The 22,859-nt window shown below is 42.5% G+C and overlaps 1 protein-coding gene across 1 annotated transcript in view; it reads right to left on the minus strand.

The window, feature by feature from the left end:
- Positions 1–268: 268 nt before the first annotated feature.
- Positions 269–22,859, minus strand: part of LOC119647077 — a 160,654-nt gene continuing 138,063 nt past the window's right edge. Inside the window, exons 8-12 of the mRNA XM_038047834.1 lie at positions 13,182–13,292; positions 12,957–13,090; positions 4,763–4,952; positions 3,917–4,698; positions 269–3,855 (exon numbers count right to left, since the gene is read on the minus strand). Coding sequence (XP_037903762.1) covers positions 484–3,855; positions 3,917–4,698; positions 4,763–4,952; positions 12,957–13,090; positions 13,182–13,292 — 4,589 coding nt within the window. The 3' untranslated portion in view covers positions 269–483. The remainder of the gene's footprint in view (positions 3,856–3,916; positions 4,699–4,762; positions 4,953–12,956; positions 13,091–13,181; positions 13,293–22,859) is intronic.

A 22,859-nucleotide genomic window follows, 5' to 3' on the forward strand; every position in this document is an offset into this window, starting at 1 on the left:
TCACGCTGTTCCCAAGGCAGAGGTGAGACAGCGTCTAATAGGTTCCCGGTCTATATGCCAAAAGTTCCGCAATTTTTTGATGCCTCCATATCTGTTTCATCCAACATAACTTACTGACTTTTGAATGAGCTGTAATGAGGGTGATCCAGCCCGGAGAGTCTATAAGGGCAATACCTATGGTAGAAAAAGAAGACGAGGTAGACCCTGCCTAAGATGGAGCGATGGCGTAGGTCAGGACGCCAGACAGCTTTTAAGGATATCGCATTGGTGGACCTCGGCGCAAAACCGGGATGTCTGGAATTCCTTATTAAGGTAGACCTAGACCGCATACCGGTTGTTGCACCGTTGATGATGATGATGTAATGAGTTAGCACCCAAGCAGTATTAACGCCATCGAACGAAACCAAGAGATATCAGCAATATTTCAATTGATGCGCTGTATCAAACTAACTAAATAATTTCTGCCTCAACTTTCGCTTAATTTCAATGGGACTCATTCGGTCTCTGATTATATCGAATATTTTTAAATAAAACTGAATGCGTTTCGATGCTCTCCGCTCCTGATTCGCACATATCTTCAGTATTCCCTCCATCGTCTGAATCACTAAACGAGGTAGGACTCATATAAGGTTCATCATCACTCGAATAAACGCTAACCTCGATTGGACTCTTCAGATCAACTTGTATGTTATTATCGTTACTTTTAACAACAGTTGTAGGCACTTGTTGTCGCATACTACAGTGTTTCTTGGTTTTCGGGGTCTGAGGTCGTCGACGTGCCAAAAGCTGTCGACCCTGCATATCACTCGTTGTTTCTGGATTAGTGTTAATAATGTTTATACCATCAGAGCTACTATCCGATGGTAAGACTCCTAAACTATGCCTTTCATAGATATGCTCCGTATATGGTCTACATTCATCACCGCTTATATAGCCGCTATCCATTTCCTGCCTATAGTGCCCTCCACTGCTACCCTGTCTCATAAATATTCTATATGAATCCTGCGCGGTTGAATGTGATCGTGTAATTCCAAATTTACTTTGGTAAGACGTTTTGCGTAGATTATCCAGGCTTCCTCCTGAGGTTCTAGATCGCTTAATCCCTATTGTACTGGTATTAGTATTTTCATGAACCAAAGATGAAATTCCTTCATCACGATCGCGATCTATATACTCAGAGAAAACTGACTTATGATCGTATGGATCTTCGCAGTCTTTTGGTCCGTCTTTACCCAACGAATCGGGACCATTGAACTTTCCCCCGGTAGCCATGCTAACGAATTTCTTCCAGGCATTTTTCAAATCTTTGGATTTTTTCGCTCGATCGCGCAGTCCCATTGCGATTTGCATTCCGTTAGAGGGATGCGGAACCTCAACTCTATACACGCTTTGTATATTCAGAGAGGAATCACGATCGATTATCGGAGATTCAGTGCTGCGACTGCTGGAGTCCCGATGGTCTTCATTCGCCATGACTTGATTATTCTCAACAATTGTGTCCGGCACTGAATAAATATTGCTGTTGATACTATTGAAGTGATAAGTTTGGTATGACTTGTCATTTCCAATCTTAACAGATATAAAAGAATTGCTACTGCTTAAGCTCGGTTGTTTTTCCGGCTTTTGCTGATTGTACATGGCACTGTAGTCGATCTGAAGGATCCTATCGCCTCCAGAGTATTGTGAAGAAGAGACCTTCGGTTTCCTCGATGTATTCATCTTATCCGAATTTATTTGGGTATCTGAAACCCCAGTGATTTCAGTCGATTCACTATGATCGCTAATGGTGTCTGTTTGTTCAGGGGAAGGAGTATCTTCACGGTTGGTTCTTTTTGAATTCATGTCTCCACTGGAATCACTCGTGTTCCAACCCTCCAAGTTTTTTCGCATTAAAGTGTCCACCTTTTTAGGACTACGAGGAATATCGTAAAAATTATTATTATCCGCAGGGATTACATCGGGAGGTATGAGCTTCTTAAGCCGATCACTAACTATTTTTCGTTGACGCTTGGTATGCTTGGCGTCCAAGGTCAACAGACGCCCTGGTTCGTTAAAGTCCATTTTGAGCGACTGCGGTCTATTTGATTGCAGCTGGACTTTAGATTGGTAGATTTCACGGAGACTACCAAAGTTTTGCTTTGTAAGGTGATGATCATCTGTTTTTCCGGTTTTCACTGAATCCCAAAGTTGGCCGGAGCTACTTCGGAAGGAGCTACTTGATCGTAAAACAAGCTGCTCATTGCTGGATGATTTAGTAGTAAAATCAGGCAAGGACGTCATGTTTTCCAGGGAAGAGTAACTTACTTTATCGTTGCTGTTGACGAAGCTCTGTGACTTACTTAGATATTCAGTCCAGGCATTGAGGCTTCGGAAGCTTCCTGAATGTTGTTTCTTCGGCTTTCGATCGAGGGTGTCCGGTTCAAATTGATCACTATCTGTGGACACTTCATCACTATGCGGGTCATGGGCTACCTCAATAGTCATACTGCCTCGAAATGGTGTATCGTATTTGATCTTTGGTACTGAATCCTTTCTTTGTCGAGAATATTGCTCGTATTCACTAGCGATCATCTTCTTCGTATCACCATCCTTTCGAAATCCTTCTACTTTATCATAGACAGTGTGATGGACTTCAACTTCCTCCTCTAACGGCAACGCTGTGCTCAAGCTTGGACTAGGTTGCGAGCTGATATCCGAACTGTTGTTTGAATGAGGCGATGAGGAATTACATCCTTTTTTCAAAGACGACCCCCTTTCAAGACTGTCAGTTTCATAGTCAACAATCAAGTATTGAGGCGATCTTCTTCTGTAGATGGGAGAATCTGGCTGATATTGACGAAGCGACCGTCTGCTCATAGTGCTGTAATCCGGTGTTGGAACAAACGGACCACTTCCGGTACTATTATTATAAATGTCCTTCATTTTCTTACTGAAAGTACCATCGTAATCAGGCGTAGGGATGTTATATTGCTGTGCTGTAGTTTTTTCCGAAGCAGGAAAATTCCTTATGGAATAATCTTTAGCCAGTGCTTCGTAGACCATATCAGGCATATTTTGTATGCTTTTCAGCATTTCATAATGTCTATCCTTTCCTGGATTTGAGTATTGATCCAGGACTTCGACTTTTTTCTTTGATGATCTTGATCGTTTTGATGAAGACGTTCTGCTTCGGACCGAGAGTTGAGGTGATTCCAAGAACTTAGGATTGTTGTAAATCTCACTGCCACCAGTCTTTCTGAAACTATAAGGATCATCATCGCGTTTTGATGGTGAAACCGGTGATCCCGATTGACTTCCTCGAACACTAGAACTTTTTACATAAATAGGTCCTTCCGTAGTAACAGCAGGACTTTTCTGAACATGTGGTTTGAGTGAGTGGGAAATAATTTTCGGAGCAGTGAGCGGTAGCGGAGGTGGCACCTTCTTTTTAGGTTGCGGAGAGTCAATTGTTTCCTTCTCACTAACTTCCTCAATTTTATCAATCCTTTTATCGCTAGAGTTACATCCTCCAGTTGTGAGATCGTTGCTGCTTTCGTTGAAAGGAACTCCTTCCAGCCATTTCTGTATGCTTTCGTGTTTGTCGCCACAGTTGTCGCATTTTGTTGGTGTTTCAGGGTTGACACTACAGCCTGGACATCCAGAGCATACAAGACGACCAGAATTTTCAGTCTTAACTGACATGGTTCCCGTTTGAGGAGACATAGGTTTCGCACAAAGATCTGAATTGCTTCCTTGGTGCTCCTCTGGAATTATGTTTAATGATGGTTGGTATCGCTTGCTGGCCATTTTGTATTTTGCAATGGCTATGACTTCACGAATTTTTGTTAAAAATTCGATGGCTGCTGGCGGCGGAGACTGCAGGAGAAAAGTGTGTGACTTATATCTATCACAACATTAGAATCGAAAGTCGACTTACCATCAATAAATGTGGCTCAAAATAGGCTGGGTTAAAATATAACTTTTTCCTGACAGTACCATTAACGATTGCTTTCATAGTATCGAGCTTATCGTCTTGACTCGCCTCTTCGGTTATCGATACATTGGCTTCTGGAAGGCATTCATTTTCTTGGTTTCCAGACGATAAATCTGGGGAGTTGCTTTTGTCTTTGCCGTTGCTTTTATTATCGCCAGAAGGATGGACAATTGCTGAGGTCTGCAACTTGAATAAAAAAAAATTCCAGCATAACTTCCCATATATCTGAAAACATCTTACATTTTTAGTCCTGTCGCTTTTTTTACCATCATCACATTCGGAGTTTGAATTCGATCGATCACTTACGAATCCTGAATTATCACTCAAACTTGTGAAATGTCGTAGGAGAGGATTGTTTTTCACAATACCCATTTCGTCGTTGCCCATGCCATTCCCTCCTCCAAGAATTTGACTCCTGTTTGAACGTTGACTGTTTCGAGCTTCCGTTATTCCACTGTAGAAACTTTCTGTCCTTGAAAAGGGTACTCCATACGTGATTTGATCATTTTTTGGATTCTTGGAATCTGGTCCATGCTTGGCGTTATTCGCTTCGGCCAATTGTGTTTTCCGCTTTTTAACGTGGAGGTACAGAAATACTGATGCTATGTAGATGAGCCCAAGGATAAGGCTGCATATTCCAATAACAATGTATTCTTTGGTGTGGAAACCTTCAGGTGGTGCGGATAGGTTGGAGTTTTCAGATTGGAAAAGTACTTCAGGAACGTCTGAAAAGTGGTATAGATACGCACTTGACTAAATTTCAGACAAAAGGAAGTTGGCTGTACTCACTATTAAGATACCTTACAGGACTTCCGTTTACTCGGAATGCAACGCAAGGTGTGAACAGGTTTTTTGGAGTTAGTCCTAAGTGACCTGGTCCAGTGTGAGCGGCATGAGGAGCTGCCATATCTCGGCACATCATATGTACCAAGATGAGTCTTCCTTGCATCTTGTGTCGAAGATCGGATTCGCCCAACCACTGTAATGATAATAATAAATGCATAAATAACTAAATTATGGCGTGAAAGTTGCCAGAAGAGCATATTAAGAGCTAGTTGTTCTTTGTGACAAGATACCAAATTTTAGACCACGAGAAGATACCACCAAAAGAAAGATGGGCAATCTGTTTTTAGGGCAATCCATTTGCCAGGCATTTTTGAACCAATAAATGAGTTGTTGCCCTTTCTTTATGCATGACCTATCTTCTGATCAACACATATACCAACGTAAAGGTATCTGATCTGTATATGGGCATAGTTCTTCATTCAGAATTGCGCCGCGTTAGAGTGCCCCGACAATCGCGTTGAAATAAGTGCTGATCGAGGCTAGGAGGTACCGAGTAACGGAGGAAGAATATTTGTATTGGAATCCTGACCCTCATAATCTCATTCTTTTAATATCATTAGATGGTATCTTTGAGATGATAACTAGTTTCATTATTTTTGAAAGTAAATAGCCTTTGGCTAGTATAAAAAAAAAGTATGAACCCGTGCTTTTAATCCGAACCTGATATATATGGTTGCAATTCAGCCCTTGGTGGGGTATAGCACGTCAACCACACTTATGTATCATCATTCGCGGTTACCTGAAATGCGCTTTAGCACCCCCTGTTCAGCGAAAAGTGTCCTTGGCGCGACCATCTTGGGAGAGTGGATTCCACTGCATGGCGTAGCCCGCAATACGATTCTCGCCCTTCCTTAATGTGTGACCTATCCACTGCCATTTCCGTTTTCTGATCATAGTGCATACTAGTGGCAGACCTGTGTGTCGACCAACTTCTTCGTTTGAGATAATGTCAGGCCAGCGTACTACGATGATATGACGTAGATAAGTATTGACGAAAGCTTTGGAGATTTTAGGTAACAGAGATAATGTACTACGCAGCGCAGGACAAACATTAGCACAGAACAGTCTTAACTTAATCTTAGTGTTGACATAATTGCATTTCCAGATTTTAAACAGGGCAGCGAAAGCGGACTTAGTGCTGTTAATGCGTCAGGCAACATTTCGTTCGGTACTGTCGTCAAAATACTCTGGGATTTTATCTCGGTGCAGCATGTGACGTTTGGCGCCAGCATATGTCGTTCTAAGAATAGTTCTTAGTTTTTCCAGAATCTCTCTCCTGCGTAGAGCACTGAAGCGCGTCTTAGAAGAAAGCTACTCCATCACCAGGGGTAGCTTAACGATATTTAATAGGCTAGGGACGTAAAAAAATGGATGCATACCAGAGCCACTCGATCATTTAGAGAGAGTAGTAATCGCATACGAGGGCCTCTAAACTGGCTATAGAAGTGAAAGGGAATGAATGAAAAGTGAAATCCTTGGAACGAACGTTGTCTTTTCAACTTGATTCCTAGGATAATTAGTTGTTTAATAGAATTGAAAAGATAGCGATTTTTTATGGGGCTGAAGGCTAATCAGCATGCATGCTGGAGTAATTGCACGTGATATTGGAATGTGGAGTAGCGAAATAAGGAATACACGAAGTACCAGAACGCGATGTGGTAGAAATGTAGTCGTCTTGCTCGTAGAGTTGAAAATAGTGTCTTGTTGTTGACCTAGTGTTTCATTTATCAAAAATTAGGTCAGAAGTGATTCATTATGTTTCCAAATGCTCTTTTGCATAGCATACATAGTATTATTATAACGACGGGTGCGGTGGTCGATATGGTTGCATGTCAGCTTCTCGACCTCGTTGCCCCGGGTTCGAATCCCGATCCTTTTGGATATTTGTGTTCGTATTTGTGCTGTCCCGCCTTTATGGCGAGTCTTGCTTTGTGCTTTGTGTCCACTCCTTAATAGAAGTTTGGGGTATTTCTCATACTAAACCCTGGGAAGGATTACTATTCAAATCTGAAGAATGTCTGGAGTTCTTCTTAGCTTAATGTCATTCGCGTCAAAATATCTGGAGAGGCTGATTGAGCGGCACATGGGCGAGAAGATGCTAACGCCGTATCCGTTAAATGAAAACCTGCTCTCTATACCTTGCCCAACTGCCCAAAATTGGTTTATCAAGTTCAAAAATTGTATTTCGGCCTGAAGGACGCTGCTTAGACCGGAGGCCCATTGAGCTCGATAAAGGGCGATTGAATCACCTTATTTATGAGAGTGTGTGCGAAATGATAAGGGAATGCGCACAGTAGGTAGGATGTAGTAATTTAAGAGTAATTGAACATTTCCATTTCTTCTGATTGACGTTTCGTTCAATGTCGACACCTTGGATGGACGAGTTCTTCATACCGAGACTAGTTGATTTTGAGTGTAGAAGTACTGAGGAGCTTGTTGAGCAAAGGGAGTAGATCATAAACTACATAGATACATTGTATAAAAATTTGAAAAAAACGTCCATGACCTATCCAAAAACTCAATATAGAAGGCCTGATGAGACGATGTGGAAAGGTACGCGGAGTATTTCGTGGGCCTGGAATATAAAAATCTATCAAAAAAAGGGATAATATTCGGGTCAGCGTAATTTTCACCCCAGGCCTGTTTCTTTCCCATAATTTTCATCACGGGCCCAAATTTTCTCTCTATCGTCCTAAATATATGCGATCCAAATCCAAGACTGATGAGCGGCGTTGAGCAGCTCCTTTGATCATCTCAGAAATCGTTCAGAAATGTCGAACACGCAAGCGCAATCCTGACCACATTGCATCTTAGTGCAATATATTGCAAAGTTTATCCTGTCGGAAAGCAAGAAATCATACAGAAGTATTGTGGGTATTTCGACTGACCATAACTCACTAGTTAGGCATACGTTCAAAATAGAAGGATTACCAGGGGATACATATCCATCTTGCCCACTTCCCGGCTTCGGTCTAGTGGATAGTATCACGTTCGCTAATGGAAATCCTTTGGTACATACTCACGAATCTGGGCATTCTGTTAGACGGGGGTACCAAGCACAATGCACTACTAAAGTGTAAACACTCAGAGGGTTGGGACTCTCTCCCATTCACACATACGAACATACGGGGGAGGTAGGTTCTGAATGAAAATTCTGCGGTACTGGATAAACCCGGTTGAAAGGATGTTTTATTCAAACATCAAGGAAAGGTGTCGTTGCGATTATATTTAGAGAAAAGTTTTCTCTATTTGTTGCAGCATTGCAGTGTTTGTTGCCCATCAAGGATTCCGGTCTAATTTTTAACATGACCAAACACCAATTGACAGTATAAAGTATGTAAACTTTTGTATGAAGCCCTTAGGCTGAAGACGTGTTATTATAAAAATATTGTCTTCCTGGAAGTATCATAGCTGTCCTGTTTGTTAATGCGTAGAAACGGCAATCAGAATTTTTTTTCACCTTTTATTCAATATTAAAATTGTCTTAGCAAATATCTAGCTTGAACGAATAGTTATATAGTAGTATAGTTGGGTAGTTTCTGATAATGGATTCGTTAAAGAAATCATCAATTTTCACCCTCCGCACTCCTAGCCTTTCAACAAATGTAAAAAGTCAAGACTGGCGTCGAAAATCAAATCGAGACCTTTCATTTGGTCCGGATGGGACGCAAGTTTCACGTTTTTCCTCGGATGTCAGTTCGATTTTGGCGGTTGAGCTTTTTGCCGTGCTTCAGGCTTTCAGGATAGGTGAGGAGAAGGTTGCTACCATTATAGACTCTGTCCATACTGGTAAATAATTTAAACAAACTACACCTAGTGGGCAAAATTCATGCCCTTGCTTGTGATTCCCTTTTTAAGTCTTCAAATATTCACCCATTAACTGAACTCGCCCATGTAGATGCCCGTAAGGTTCTAGGCTCTAGTTTGGTCTACCCCTCGCTTGTGGATATTCTGAAGGCAATTCTGGAACACTAATATGGAGTTGGAGTTTGATTTTTTGGTGAAATCACGTGTCAAAGGACCATTTTTCATTAACATTCACACTGCTTTACCTATAATACAACCGGAGGCTACGCGATACTTTGGGTTCCAGACCATGCTGGGTTGGAAGGCAATGAGGTAGCGGACGAACTAGCCAAGAAGGGAGCAGGGACGCCTTTACACGGGCCAGAACCCTTCTGCGGAATCGGAAACGGTTTCATGGCTATGAATCTAAGAAATGAAGAGAGAGTTGAGGGAACTATACTGGGCGGGCCTACCAGGGATGGAGCAGTCCACGGTGCTTATTCGGGGCACCTGGGAGAACACTTAATACCAGATGCAAAGCTGAAAGATCTGGAAGTAGGGAACATACTAAAGTTCCTCACGGTTATAGGCCTGCTTGAGATACTATGATCAATAGGTACACTATAACCAGTAAAAGGGGCACAATAGTTCTTCAAGGAGCGGTGCGACTTTCCCTTAACAGAATAATAATAATAATCTGTTTGGATAGAGATCTTTCCATGATTGATGACCTTTTATACTTCTTGAAGAAGGTTCGACTCAGATGATAATACATATCGTTTCAGTTTCTTCGCGGTACGGCATTTCCTGCAATCCTTTTTCTTGTTTCATGCAATGATCTATCATTACCTCTCGGCGTTAGTCGTTAACGACTAAAAAGTACGTGTCCAGTTTGTTTAGGCAGGCTTTGATACGGTTAATAAATTAATAAAAGTTCATAAATTTGTGTTTGGCTGTTTTTGGTCATAAACGATAGTGTTATTTCTGGCAACATAAGCTAAGTGTCTGCCATCAGTCCTGTCGGTGTACTTCGTGGGTAGTATCAGACCCTGTTTGGACTGTTATCCTGTCGGGGTCACAGAGGATAAGCAAAAAACAACAACAACAACATTTGATACTCAATATGACTATATTAGGGGAAAAAAATTGACACCTCCCTTTTGTATGTATGAGGATCCCCTCCCCCTTAAACTTAATGTAGAAAGATATAACTTACTACATGTATGGGAGTTTACACGTCAGTTGGTATACCCGTTTCTGAGAAAAGTACGTGTGACAGATAGGCCGACTCCTCACTTCAAAGATGACCTTCGGCAGCGATCACCAGGCAATCATCTTTGAACTGAGGAGTGACAGGCCAGGGAAACAGGATATCTAAAGCCGAGAAGGGTATCAGGATGGTCCGCCAACGCATTAAACGTGGAAAACTTCTTGGGAGTGTGGATAGGCCAACCTACTAAGGCAGACGGTCCTACGGAGAGAGCTCTCTATGTCACACAATTCAAGAGGGAATGCTTATTACCCAGTAGAAGACCCAACTATTGGTGCAATAATGAATTGGGCAGCTTTCGATCAGCCTGTCACCGAGCCAGACGAACGGTTCAGAGGGCGGTAGCTAGAAGCGATCAGGGACAAAAGGAATATGATTACAAGGTAACTCGCAAACACCGGCAGACCATGTGCCCTACCCTCTTGTTGAAAATTATCCAGGGGTTATTCCCCCAGCAAGAAGAAATTTCTGAATGTGACGACAATTCGTGCAGTAACCACGGACGAGCTGTGGTAGATCTGCACCAGAATAGGTGACAACAAAGCTCCGAGCCGATACAAGCTCGCCATAAAAGAAGTAGCTGTGGGGATTAATTATAATTTCATCCAGTTTCTGACGGGGTATGGAGAATATTGCCAGTACGTCTACTGGATCAAATTGGACAATTCACCCAATTGTCCAAACTGCGAGGGAGTCCCGAAGGACCCAGAGCATTCTTTCACTCTCCGAGATTCAGGGACAAGAAAAGCCCAGAGAAAACCTATGATGAAGCACTGATACCGGTGGGTAGAATGCTAACATTGCAGGAGGATTGGGATACGATCAACTGATGATCGCATCAATCCAGAGCAAACTGCGAAAAGCGGAAGATGTGAGGAAGGCGCGGTTACGAACGTCGTGCATAGAAGACAGGAGAAATTGCTAAAGTGAGCTAGCTCCGCTCTGTGATGTAATACCTTTTGGTGGTTCCACGATCCAGGGGGAGCGGAAGGTGGTTTTAGTGGGTAAAAATCCTGAAATCCTGAAGATTTCCATCTCCTTACAAAAAAAAAAGACGCTTGAACCGGTCTTGTTTTGTAACCAAAACCTTAAACAAGTCGGGAAACCGGAAGCTGGACGCTTCAGGTACGAAACATGATAAGCTATGCTCTACATTATAGCCTACATTACTGCAAAATTTCGTGGTGTTAGGATGAACTTAAGGGGGATTTTGCAGCGAATTAATAAAAATTATAGTAATATACTATTAACTTTATTTGAACAGATATCGGTATGGAAGGTATTTCGGAGCCCAAGACCCATATAGTGGCAGCCTCCTGATTTTTTTTCAGATTTTTGGGTTGAGTAGTTTCTGAGAATGGCTCCCTTAAAGAAATGATCACTTTCAGCCCCCCGCACTCCCCACCTTTCCAACAAATGTCAAAATTAAGACCGGATTTGAAAAGTACTAACCAAGACTTTTATTTGATACCCCACATGACTATATTTGATGAAAAAAGTTTTTCACCCCACTTTTGCATGTATGGGGACACTGGACACTGTGGGGAAAATGCTAGAGCGGGTAATCTATAATAGATTACTCCCGGTTGTTGAGAGCCAAGGCGACCTTTCAGATCGGCAGTATGAGTTCCGTAAAGCCAGATCAACCATTGATGCCATCAAATTGGTTACTGGCTTAGCCGAAGATGCAATTCACGGAAAGGGTAGTACCAGCAAGTATTGCATGGAACCCTGGATGTGGAAAATGCATTCAATTCGGCCTCTAGCGAAGGTTTGTATTCCCCTTATCTCGCTGCTATCGACGGCAGTTATTTAACTGAAAGGAGGCTCTGGTATGACACTGATGACGGACCCCAGGAGTACGTTGTTTCATCACTAAGTGCCGGAAGAGAAATTACGCCTGTATTGGAATCGGGAATTATATCATCACTTCCAAGCCGACCATCAAATACTTGGGGGTTGTGATAGACAGGAAGCTCAGCTATAAGCAACACGTGCAGTATATTTGCGATAAATCATTCACTGCTATTATGGCCCTGGCGAGGATGATGCCGAACGTGGGAGGGCCACGGCATACCTCTAGGTTGCTTATAGCCAGGGTGGTGACCTCGATCATGCTCTCTGCAATCCCACTTTGGAGGGAGGCGTTGCAGATGTCAGGGAACGCTACCAAACTGAGTTCAGTCTACAGGAGGACAGCCCTGAGGGTATGCTCTGAATTCAGGACTGTCTCAGATGATGCAGCATTCGTCATCTCTGGAATGATGCCGATTAACATCTTGGCTGATGACATGGCAAACATATACAATGCGAAGCCGATCTCTCCCTTATCGCAGACGAACAACGCTGAGAGGGAGAGATCCATAAATAGATGGGAAGAGCGGTGGGAACGTTTGGGTCGGTGGACTCACTGACTCATTCCTGCCATCGAGGATTGGTTGGAGAGACGACACGGTGAGATTAATTATAATCTCATCCAGTTTCTTACGGGGCATGGAGGATATTGCCACTACCTGCACAGGTTTAAATTGAAGACCTCATCCGACTGTCCAAATTGCAGGGAGGGAGTCGGGGGTGGTTTTAGTCGGTAAAAGTCCCACACGTTGGTGTGTTCAGACCAGTGTCTTTTGAAGATTTCCTCCTCTTGACAAAAAAAAGGACAGACAGACAGAGAGTAAACCGATTTTAATAAGGTTTTGTTTTACACAAAAATAATAATAAAAAGGAGGTTTGGCAGATCAAATTTTTCAAAATATGAAAAAAATTGTTGAAATTTCCGAATTGGTTTTAAAAAAAATTATGCCAAAAATTCGGACTGTCTTAAAATTTTAAATTCTACGGATCCGATAATCGTCCAAACCTTCAAATCCCTTGTTTTCACAGGGTAGTATTTCCATGAGGTGGTTTGATGGGGTTCTTATTATATCTACGTGGGTTTAGGATTCAGTATACACTTTGGTTTTGAATTGACATTTTTATGGTACTTCAGACCTTCTCTACGCAACAGCTAAAGGAAATACCTCCTTCGCACTTAGGCATTGGAAATTTGTTCTTATTACTGCTATTATTTGTTTACTATACCTGTAAGAAAGTTCGACCCTCATCCCGAAATAATCTAAAAGGCACATCAGTATCCAGAGGGTTTCTTAGGTCTGACCATCCTTTTTGGGTGAGATATTGTGCACTTGTGACGGCACAAACCGGCGTCCTTACACCTGAAAAATTTCAAAAAAATTATATAAGCTCGTACATACGCTCTTACTTTCCAAAGATCATTCGTGGTCTTTTTATAAACAATTATCTTACCTGGAAAATTAATCTCTCTGCTAGGGTGAATGATCTGACCCCTCAATGGTAAGAAAACAAATGGAATCTTCTCGGAAGATGAGCCACTTACAAACGGAGACAATGTACACTCTGTAAAAGTTATGTAAAAAAACGGTAATAAAAACACATACCAAACAAAGACAATATGTATTTCGTAATATAATAGTAAAATGCAAATTTTAATAGTTAATTATGTTCTGCACCTGAGTCAGGTGAAAGTGAGCTTGGTAGAAATTTATATGTGAGATCTGCGGTTCAAAGTAGTCATTGTTACCCTCATTCATGAGCTTAAGAAATGACAAATGAGGATGATAACAAAACTGTGTTTGTTTCTATTGAAGAAAAGCATTTTTCCCGGGAAAACTTGCTCTGTCCGCCAGCTACCAAGCTGGGAGGAGTATGGCGGTCCGAAATTAACAAGTTTAATGAGTTTTCACTTTCCACTCAAAACACATCATCTCGGATCAGATAGGGAAGATACCTGCATGGGATGTGTTTCAATGAAATTCTGTAAAATGTGGAAATGTTGATGTTAACTAGGCATGGGTACAGGAAATTAAATAAAAGTTGATTGAGCGCCATTTTTCTAATGGCTGCACGTGGTATGCAGCTCTTATTGCATTGGTGAATGTTGATTATGTTATTGTTTTTCAATTTATGCTGTTCAATGAAAGTTTATACTCGTTCCGTAATCCAGTTAAGTGAAAGGCTTTTCTTCATATAATTTAGGCGAGACCATTTATTTCTATAGAATGCAATAACAATTTCATGAAAAATTCATTCAAAAATTCAAGAAAAATGTTACTTCCGTCTGCTACTTTCAGGAAGAACTAGATTTTTACATTTGCGATTGCTAAAGTGGTTACATTGTGTAATATTTTATGTGAAGTTTGATTTCTACTAAACTTGCTCTCTTGCTGTAATCAAAACCGAATTAAATACATTGGGTTGAATGGATTCAGACGCACAAAGATGCAAAGGAGTCTCATGAAGTCAAGAATAGCCGCAATGTCCATTTAACAGAGCAAAAACCATAAGTTGGCCGGACTGGATAAGACTCCAACCATTATCTTGAAAAGGTGCTCTGCAGCTATCAGATTTTCCTGTCCTTTCTGATAAACTACTTCTTGCTGTCCCAGATCTCGGCTGAACCAAAACCAAGTGGGCGAGGAGAATTTCCACAGTGGTGGCACCGGGAGACGCCGTATCGCATTGGCTTGCCGGCCGTGATGCAGTAGGCGAATGCTCCAAAGGTCTAATTACCCGAGTCTGCACGGGGACTCATCTGAAGTGGCAATCGTCACGAAACCTTACCAGGGGTATACTGGTACCATGGGAACCGGGATAGCCCTTGGACTCACATACTTCAGGAGAGTTCCTGTCGTATGTGCGTTCAACTCGGTTGTTTGCGGTTGGTCCCCTAGTGGGAGCTTCATGAGGGTTGTGGTTGCGTTCAACTTTCGGGTCTCAGCAACACGGGTGCCGTACTCCTTAGTTCGGTAGAGATTTAGGTAGGTCTTGCATCCGCCAGTATGAATGCTGAGCCATGCACTTGGTATAGACTGGTACCGTCGTAGCTTGCTCCGGCGGGGCTCTGATTGTGGTCACAAAATTAATTCGTGTCTTAAGAAGACCATGGGATTAAGTCCACGAGACAGGTACTCATGTTAAACCCCCTTGGACTCTCTCTCTCTCTCTCTGTTTTCCCAGATCGTACCGGGACCAAAAATGACTGGCGATCCTCTTCTTCATCACCGCCTGATTCTCCGGCAAAGTCTTCGTGTAGACCATTAAATTGCAAGCTCCCAGTACGCCAGGGGGCAGGTCATAATGTTGAACATGACCTTCTAGTTCTAAAAGTCGACATCTTTTCACATATTAAGATTCTCTTCTTGGCATAAGGAAAGCTATCAACATGATAAGGCAACTCGGACTAGTTCATATGCTAAGTACCATTATAAATGGGTATAAATGCCACACCATTTACACGCCAAGTCTTAGCTTCTAGATAGGTAACAACCCCATGTTTTAACATGGGGTTAAAAGCAATCGTCCTCCCTGTACACTAGCCGGCTGAAATCTCGCGAGGTTCCTTCCTCGCTTTTCCCAGCGAATATTGCTAAATCTGCACGTGGATCCAATCTAAGCAAAACCTTACAAAAGTTTTTTATTTATTCATAAAAGTAGACAATAGACAGAGAAAATCGAATTATACATTATCCCCAGAAGAAGAAGGAGAAAGCAAGAAACGTAATCAGTGCTTAAAACTATTGCTATACGAACCAGTGCGGTAGATAAAATCAGTAGATGAGGAAGAGTTGAATAGGGTCAAAGTGGAAAGAGGATCGAAATATAAAGTTTAGAATTGTAGGATCACGTCGTAACTATCAAGGTTGTGGCTGCTGTAGCGGAACCATCCAGGATGGAACTCAGATATGATAAAAATGATTTGCCAAGGAAGCTGGTGAGGATTTAAGCGAGTGGCCAGAGCCATAGAGAGAAATTGCGGGTCCGGGGTCAAAATCTTCGCACGGGACCTTAATAAAGTAATGCGTTGCGAGGCTGGATCAGCTTTTAACAGCGACTCATTACGGTTCTCTCCCTTCCTTGTTTTAGTCGTAGTTCTTTCTGCCTAAGGTGTTGGTGAATAGCTTGCAGTTCCTTTACAACCTGGTTTCAAGCATCCGTTGACTCCAGCATGAACTCCACAATGCTTTCGGGTGTTAAGCACCTGTCTACGACCGCCTCCATTCTTGTTCGGTGCGCGGTGACCCTGGGGCAATCAAATATGACATGCTCCGGATTCTCAGTCACGTTAAGACATTTTGGGCAGCATGGGGACTCGTCGTGTCTAAATCGATGTAAATAAGCACGATAATCTCCATGCCCACTGCAAAGTTCCTGATCGCCTGAAACCTGCCAAAGGCTAGTGATGATCTTTGTTCATGTCTGGATCAAGTCGACTCACACCTCTCAGTGGTTGCCCTGCATAACCATTAGACAACCGTGTGGTGAACAAACGAGAGCGACGTCCTAGCGCACACTCTAATACAGAGACCGCTGAATCTGGCAAGATGTGTAAATTGCACCCACTCATATGCAATGCAACCATTGTTTTGTTGCATTGCATATGAGTATATATCCGCAGGTGGCAGAACAGTTGTGCTGGAAAATTCACTCTCTCAGGAGGTTGGTTCTATGGATTATGCGGAGGATTTTGTATTGCATTTGATCGATCCTTTTAGTAGGAGTTCGAGTGTTACAAGATCCACGCAGATCAAAAACCCCTGCTGAACCAACATAAACAGCTCTACTACCAAATCCTATCTCCACCTCCATGTGGTGATCGCTGAGAGTTCTAGCTGCAGACAAAATGTACCAACTGGTCCCCCAGGTTGGGGGTTGGGTAGGGCTGACAACTCTACACGAAAAACCGATGTTACGAAGCCACGAAAGGAGCCTCGGACAGGATGGATTTCACAACGCATGGAACATGCGCTCCCTGTACACACCAAATGCTGCTGAGCAGCTAGCCGATACCCTGTCCCAATATAAGGCTGATGTAACAGCGTTGCAAGAGATGCGATGGACAGGGATCGGTTTCCTGGAGAAGAGCCGCTACACTATATATTATAGCAGCCATCGAGTAAACTAAGTGCTCGGAGTAGGTTCCGTAGTCAGCCAAAAAATGAAACCTGCTGTTATCGACGAAATTTAAGCGAAAAGCTATTCACTTTGCGTTTGCGATGCAAATTTAGAAATATAAGCCTCATAAACATTCACGCCCTTATAGAGGAGACTGCAGAGTCGGAGAAAGATACCTTCAACGAGGCAGTTGAGCGGACCCTCGAAGCCTGTCTCAAGTATGATATCAAAATCATACCTGGAAGTTTCAACATTCAAGTAGGGATGGAACCCGTATTCAGGCGATATGTCAGCTCGCATAGCTTACATAGAGATACCAATGATGACGGACTGCGGATTAGCTAGTTAGCAATATCGCACGAAATGGTTGTTGGAAGTACCTGGTTTGCGCGGAAAGTGGTCCAAAATCATACATGGGCTTCTCCAGACGGGACCACTTTCAACAAAATTGACTACATGCTGATTGAACGCCGGCACCAATCAGCCTTGATGAATGTCAGAACATATAGGGGGGCCAATATAGACTCGGATCATTATCTCGTTGGCATAGTGCTCCGGGCTCGAATTACAACACCACCCAGAATCCCCTCTGACAATCAGGTGGGAGTGAATACTGAAGCCATTCACATTACAGATCTCCGCAACACCTTTAAGGGGGAAATGGATGCCGCAACAACCGCAGTCAACAGAGATCCTGGAGATGAAACATCAACAAATGATCTTCACAATCACCTGAAGAATGTTATCATTGATACTTGGCCCCAGCCGCAAAAAAAGCCAGAACGGCTGCTAGCTACAGAACGGAAGAATGCAGTATACCGAGTAATGTTGCATTCTCAAAGAACGGGGGCACGCGCAGAGAGCGGAGAAGCGACTTCACAGACGGAAAAAGGAAGCCTGGGAGAACCAACAAGTCTGTGAACTCGAAAAGTATAGGAAGCAACCGAACTAGGCGTAGAAGTTTTATCAACAAGTCAGCAGAATGAAGCTTTATACACCTCGATGCTCACCCTGCCGAGGCAAAGAGGCAAATCTGATTTCCGACAGAATGGGTATATTGGAGCGATTGGTTGAGTACTTAGATGGCTACTGAACAAGCAGAACGACGGACAAATACTGCCACCACCAAGTAAGTTACACCATCTTCGCCTATGATAGCATAGCCAGGGTAAAACTGGACACGGCCATGAAAGAATTCAGTATCCCGACGAAATTGATAAGACTGACTAGGCTGACCCTGACCAATGGCGAGGCCAGATAAAAGCAACAGGATCACTCTTAAGACCATTCGACATCAATAACGATCTACGACAAGGGGATGCCCTATCTTGTGTCATCTTTAACCTGGATCTGGAGAAAGTGATCCGTGATGCTGAGGTAAATGCAAGAGATACGATCCACTGTAAGTCCACCCCACTACTGGCCTATGCTGAAAATATCAACATGGCGGGAAGAACGACCCGAGAAGTACAAACTGCTTTGATCTAGATCGAGCAGGCGGCGCGAGATCTTGGGCTGCACATCAATGAAGGCAAGACAAAATATATGGTAGCAACGTCAGCACCGAAAACCAACCAACAACATCAAACCGCACTGGTCAAACGGGAGGAATAAAGATGGGAGAATACAACTTTGAGACCGTTGACAATTTTTCCTGTCTAGGGTCGAAAATCACAACCGATAACAGCTACAATGATGAAATCCGCGCACGGTTGTTGTCAGCCAACATAGCCTATTTCAGCTTACAAAAACTGTTCCGCTGGAAACGTCTCACCATAGGGTACTGTACTGTACAAGACAATGATCTTTCCAGTCCTTATGTATTCCTCGGAGACTTGGGTTCTTAGCAAGAAAAATTGCGAACTCTTGGCCGCGTTCGAGAGAAGAATCCTCTGAAGAATTTTTGGCCCCCTTCATGAGGATGGACGACTCCGTAGCCTACATAACATCACCTTCAGGTTGTGGATAGAATCCGGGTCAATAGGTTACGATGGGCGGGTCACTTAATCTGTATGGATGAAGATGATCCCACCCGGAAAGTGTATAAGGGCAATATATATGATAGAAAAAGAAGATGAAGCAGACCCTGCCTGAGATGGAGAGATGGGGTAGTTCAGGACGCCAGGCAGCTTTTAGGGATATCGAATTGGTCGACCTAGGCGAAAAACCAGGATGTCTGAAGTTCTTTATTAAGGCAGGCCTAGACCGGATACCGATTGTTGTGCTGTTGATGATGATGATGATTTTGTAAGAAGAAAGAAGAAACCCTCGTTGTTATCAAGCGAGGTAAGTGGTCCATTAACCGTCCGATCCAGTTGCTGTCCCATACCATAAAGACGAATGTGTTCATCGTGACAACCGTATTCGCGAAATCGTTGAAATGACTGTGAATCAAGTCAGGTTTGTCATAAACTTCTACTGATGCAATATACGGTGCATGGTTACATTCCATTTCAGGATTTGGAGAAAACGTTCGAACTCATCTGGGAGGCTCTGCAACAGCACCTAGTGCCAGAAGAACTTGTACGTTGGATTAAATTGTAAGTTCAAAGTGTGGTTCATTAAGGAAGTGCCCTCTCACCATTGCTCTTTGTTGTTGATATGGACATTGTCACAAGAGACATCCAACGCCCTTCACGCTGCTTTATGCAGATGCAAAAATGATCTCGAGCAACTTATTCAAAAATGGAATGATCGCCTCATGCAACACGGTCTCAGATTAAATCTGAATAAAACTGAATTTTTGACGACTGATCCCCATGAAACAAGCACAATCACTATCAGTGGCAGTGATCTACCCAGAACTGGGGATTTTAAATCTCTCGGATCAAAGCTAACAGCCAAAGAACAACTGCGTTATGAAATTGTTGACGCATAGGCGCAACCTGGATGAAGTGACGATCCACAACTGTTGTTCTTTGTGATCGAGGTATTAACTAACGTCTCAAATCTAAAATTTACCTCAGTGTCGTCGGCCCGGTCACCCTCTACGGTTTTGAGTGTTGACCGACTATAAAAGACAATGAACGGCTTGATTACATCTGAAATAAGGGTATTCGTGATCGATATGGAATTGCAATCATGGTGGAAAAATTGCAAGAGAGATCTGCCTTCGATGGTATGGTCACGTAATTCGCGCTAACGAACATGGAAGCTGATGGTAAGTGACTAAGCCACCAGCAGAAACAATGGTGGGTTGATACGCAGGATAATAATTTGAAAGTCTCGAGACAGCATTCAGATCAGGCAGATAAAATAATATGGCGGAACCGATCACGACGAGCCGACTTCGCTTGTAAAAGGAACAAAGGCTAAAGAAAAAGACGATGATCGTTAAGTCAAGCGGGTTTACTTTAGCTTTAAGTATTGATAGCTGATGTGATTCCATAGTTGTTAGAAAGTATCCTTTACTGGCCCGATCATTTGCCGCTGGTACCCTCCTGAAAACTTTGTGCTGACTATGGTTAATGCCTAAATTGCGGGGAAAAGTCAATCGAATTTAGACAGGGATTTTACTTTCTTCCAACCGAGTATCGAAGCTCGATGCTTCTATCTGTGATGTGAATGTGAGGTTGTTGACAAACAACACTCTTTACCTATTTCAATTTTTTCCATGAGCGCTCGAACTAGGGCCCTTGTATAGGTTTCCACGAGAATCCTTTTCTCTACCAGGCTGTTATTAGGAGTATGCATCCCCGTCTACCACTTTCAATAATATCATCACCGTCGATAAACAGTTTTCGTTCTTAATCAGAACTTTGGTAAACCTACCAGCAGGGTCTTTGTGTTGAGATGTACGAGCTCAAAACCATTTTCATTTGTGGTTTAATAAAGGGAATAAATAAGGGGTTTGTATTTATTCCCCTTATTAAACCACACTCTATCCTATACTTCATGCTATGACAGGCTGTGCCCTTGAGCTTCGGGCGACCTTACTCGCGACCACCTAACAACCTCGCCAGTACGCGCGAACAAATTTCCAAACTAAAGTGTGGTATCGTTTATTCAAAAGTCAATGTTAGCATTCCTTCCGTTCCGTTTCCACCTCACCAAAGTCACCAAGATCATGCTTCCCAAGTACTTGTTTTCTGTCCCCCCGTCTCAATCTGGGTTGATATGATACCATTTTCCTCGTCTTGAGGTTGAGGATTCATTCAGAAAACCTTGGATGCGCTAGGTTCCTTATAAAAATCAGTCTTTTGGTTCTGGATGGGAGTTATGGGTCTGTACGTATTGTACAACTGTGATTGTTCTCAACCTGGAGCAAAATCTCGTAGTTAGAATCCTTTTTGGAGGCAGAAACATGTAGATAATAAAGGAGCTTAATAGAGTTCAATACGATTGGGCCGAATAATGAAAATAATGAAAATTTCATTCTCTTAGATCACTTAGGCCCATAATGTCCGGTGGTTATCTCCTCGACTTTGTTGTTTGTTGCTGTCCTTCCAGCAATCTTCACGACAACCAAGCAATACTTTGAATGAGGACCATAAATCTCGAAATCAAACTGGTCATATTCACAAGCAAATAGCCGAACAATGGCGTTAATTAAAACAACTTTTAGATTACACTAGGTATTGTCCGTATTGTAGCCAGTTCCAGTAGCCATTGTATGGTATCTTCAGCACGATTCCCATCGAGTATCACAATACCCGATCTGGCTGTAAGTATGTTTACAAGCTGGTTATTAACGATCTATGCGATCTCTTAATTAAACACGAATACGAGGGGAATGTCGGCGTTGCTAAAAGGGAAAGTATCTAATGGAAAACCGCTCGTTTAAGATATTAGCCTGCAAGTGATAAAAAAATCGACAGATACTCATAGAGTGATGAAAGTAATGGAATCTCGCTTCAATTAAACATTTATGAAGGAATATCGCTTGCAATGTATCACCGCGGTCATGACCTCCACGCCGGCATGAGGTTCGCACTGATTTTCACGAAAGAACAAAATCTTAGTCGATTCCAAGCACAAACGAACAAGATTTCGATTTCTTTTCGCGGCTTTTAATGCTGGCACAGTTTCAGATGAGTTTATTGAGATGACCCACATTTCCGTGGTTATGGATGATGCCATTAATCAATTAGTGCGGTCTGTGTATAATTTTGGAAATTAGAAATTCATTTTCGATGTACTGGTAACAGCGCAATTGAACAAATAATATAATTTATTGAATTATGGCAATTTATATTTCTGCACTGAAATTACAGCACATATGCGTGTTAACAGGTAGATTTGCGAAATAAATGATTCAACGCATTATTAAAAGTGTGTTGGCTGCAAATTTAAAAGTAATCAGAGTAAATGTTCGGATTTTTAAACAGCAGAGGAAACACACATTTTTGGAAGATTAGATGAGAAATTGGTTTTTATGAGGTAGAAATGAGGCTACTCATAAATCTACTATTGTTTGAACTACAAAGTTTCTGCAAAAGTATTCAGGAAATCAAAAAATGAGTGAAATGATTTGGAGCCGTGGTTTCTTTTCAGTGCAAAACAGGATTTGTCTTATGTTGGCAGTTATTTCATTTGGAATAACCGATTCAGTCCAATTTGCACCTTCCTGGTTGAAGAATTATTAATGCAAAATGAGTGGTCCCGTGTCGGAATTTTTGGGTTATAACATCTCTAGTTACACTGTCATGACCTCAGGGTAATACGATAAACTCCATTTGCTACGGGGTAAGATAGTTTGAGCCTGATTCTTATCACTTAGGACAGGTAAAAGCTAGTGTCAATACTCTCGGAATCGGACGTTTCAGTGTCCACGTTGAAAGGTGTGATTTTAAGAGGCATTGAGGTTCTGGCGGTTTAACATGAATACCTATCATGTAGGCACCATACCCCGGTTTTCTTCGGGCGCGGATTCATTTGCCCGCCCCGATGTGAGTAGCTGTAGTAGGTTTATACTGAATATAGGGAGTATTCATACTAGTGGATGCAGCCCCTTTTTAACACTGCCGCTATTAGAGGTACGGCTGTCAAGTGGTAAAGCCTAACCCTCTGTAC

Source organism: Hermetia illucens, chromosome 1, assembly GCF_905115235.1.
Source record: "Hermetia illucens chromosome 1, iHerIll2.2.curated.20191125, whole genome shotgun sequence".
In the NCBI taxonomy this organism is placed as follows: Eukaryota; Metazoa; Arthropoda; class Insecta; order Diptera; family Stratiomyidae; genus Hermetia; species Hermetia illucens.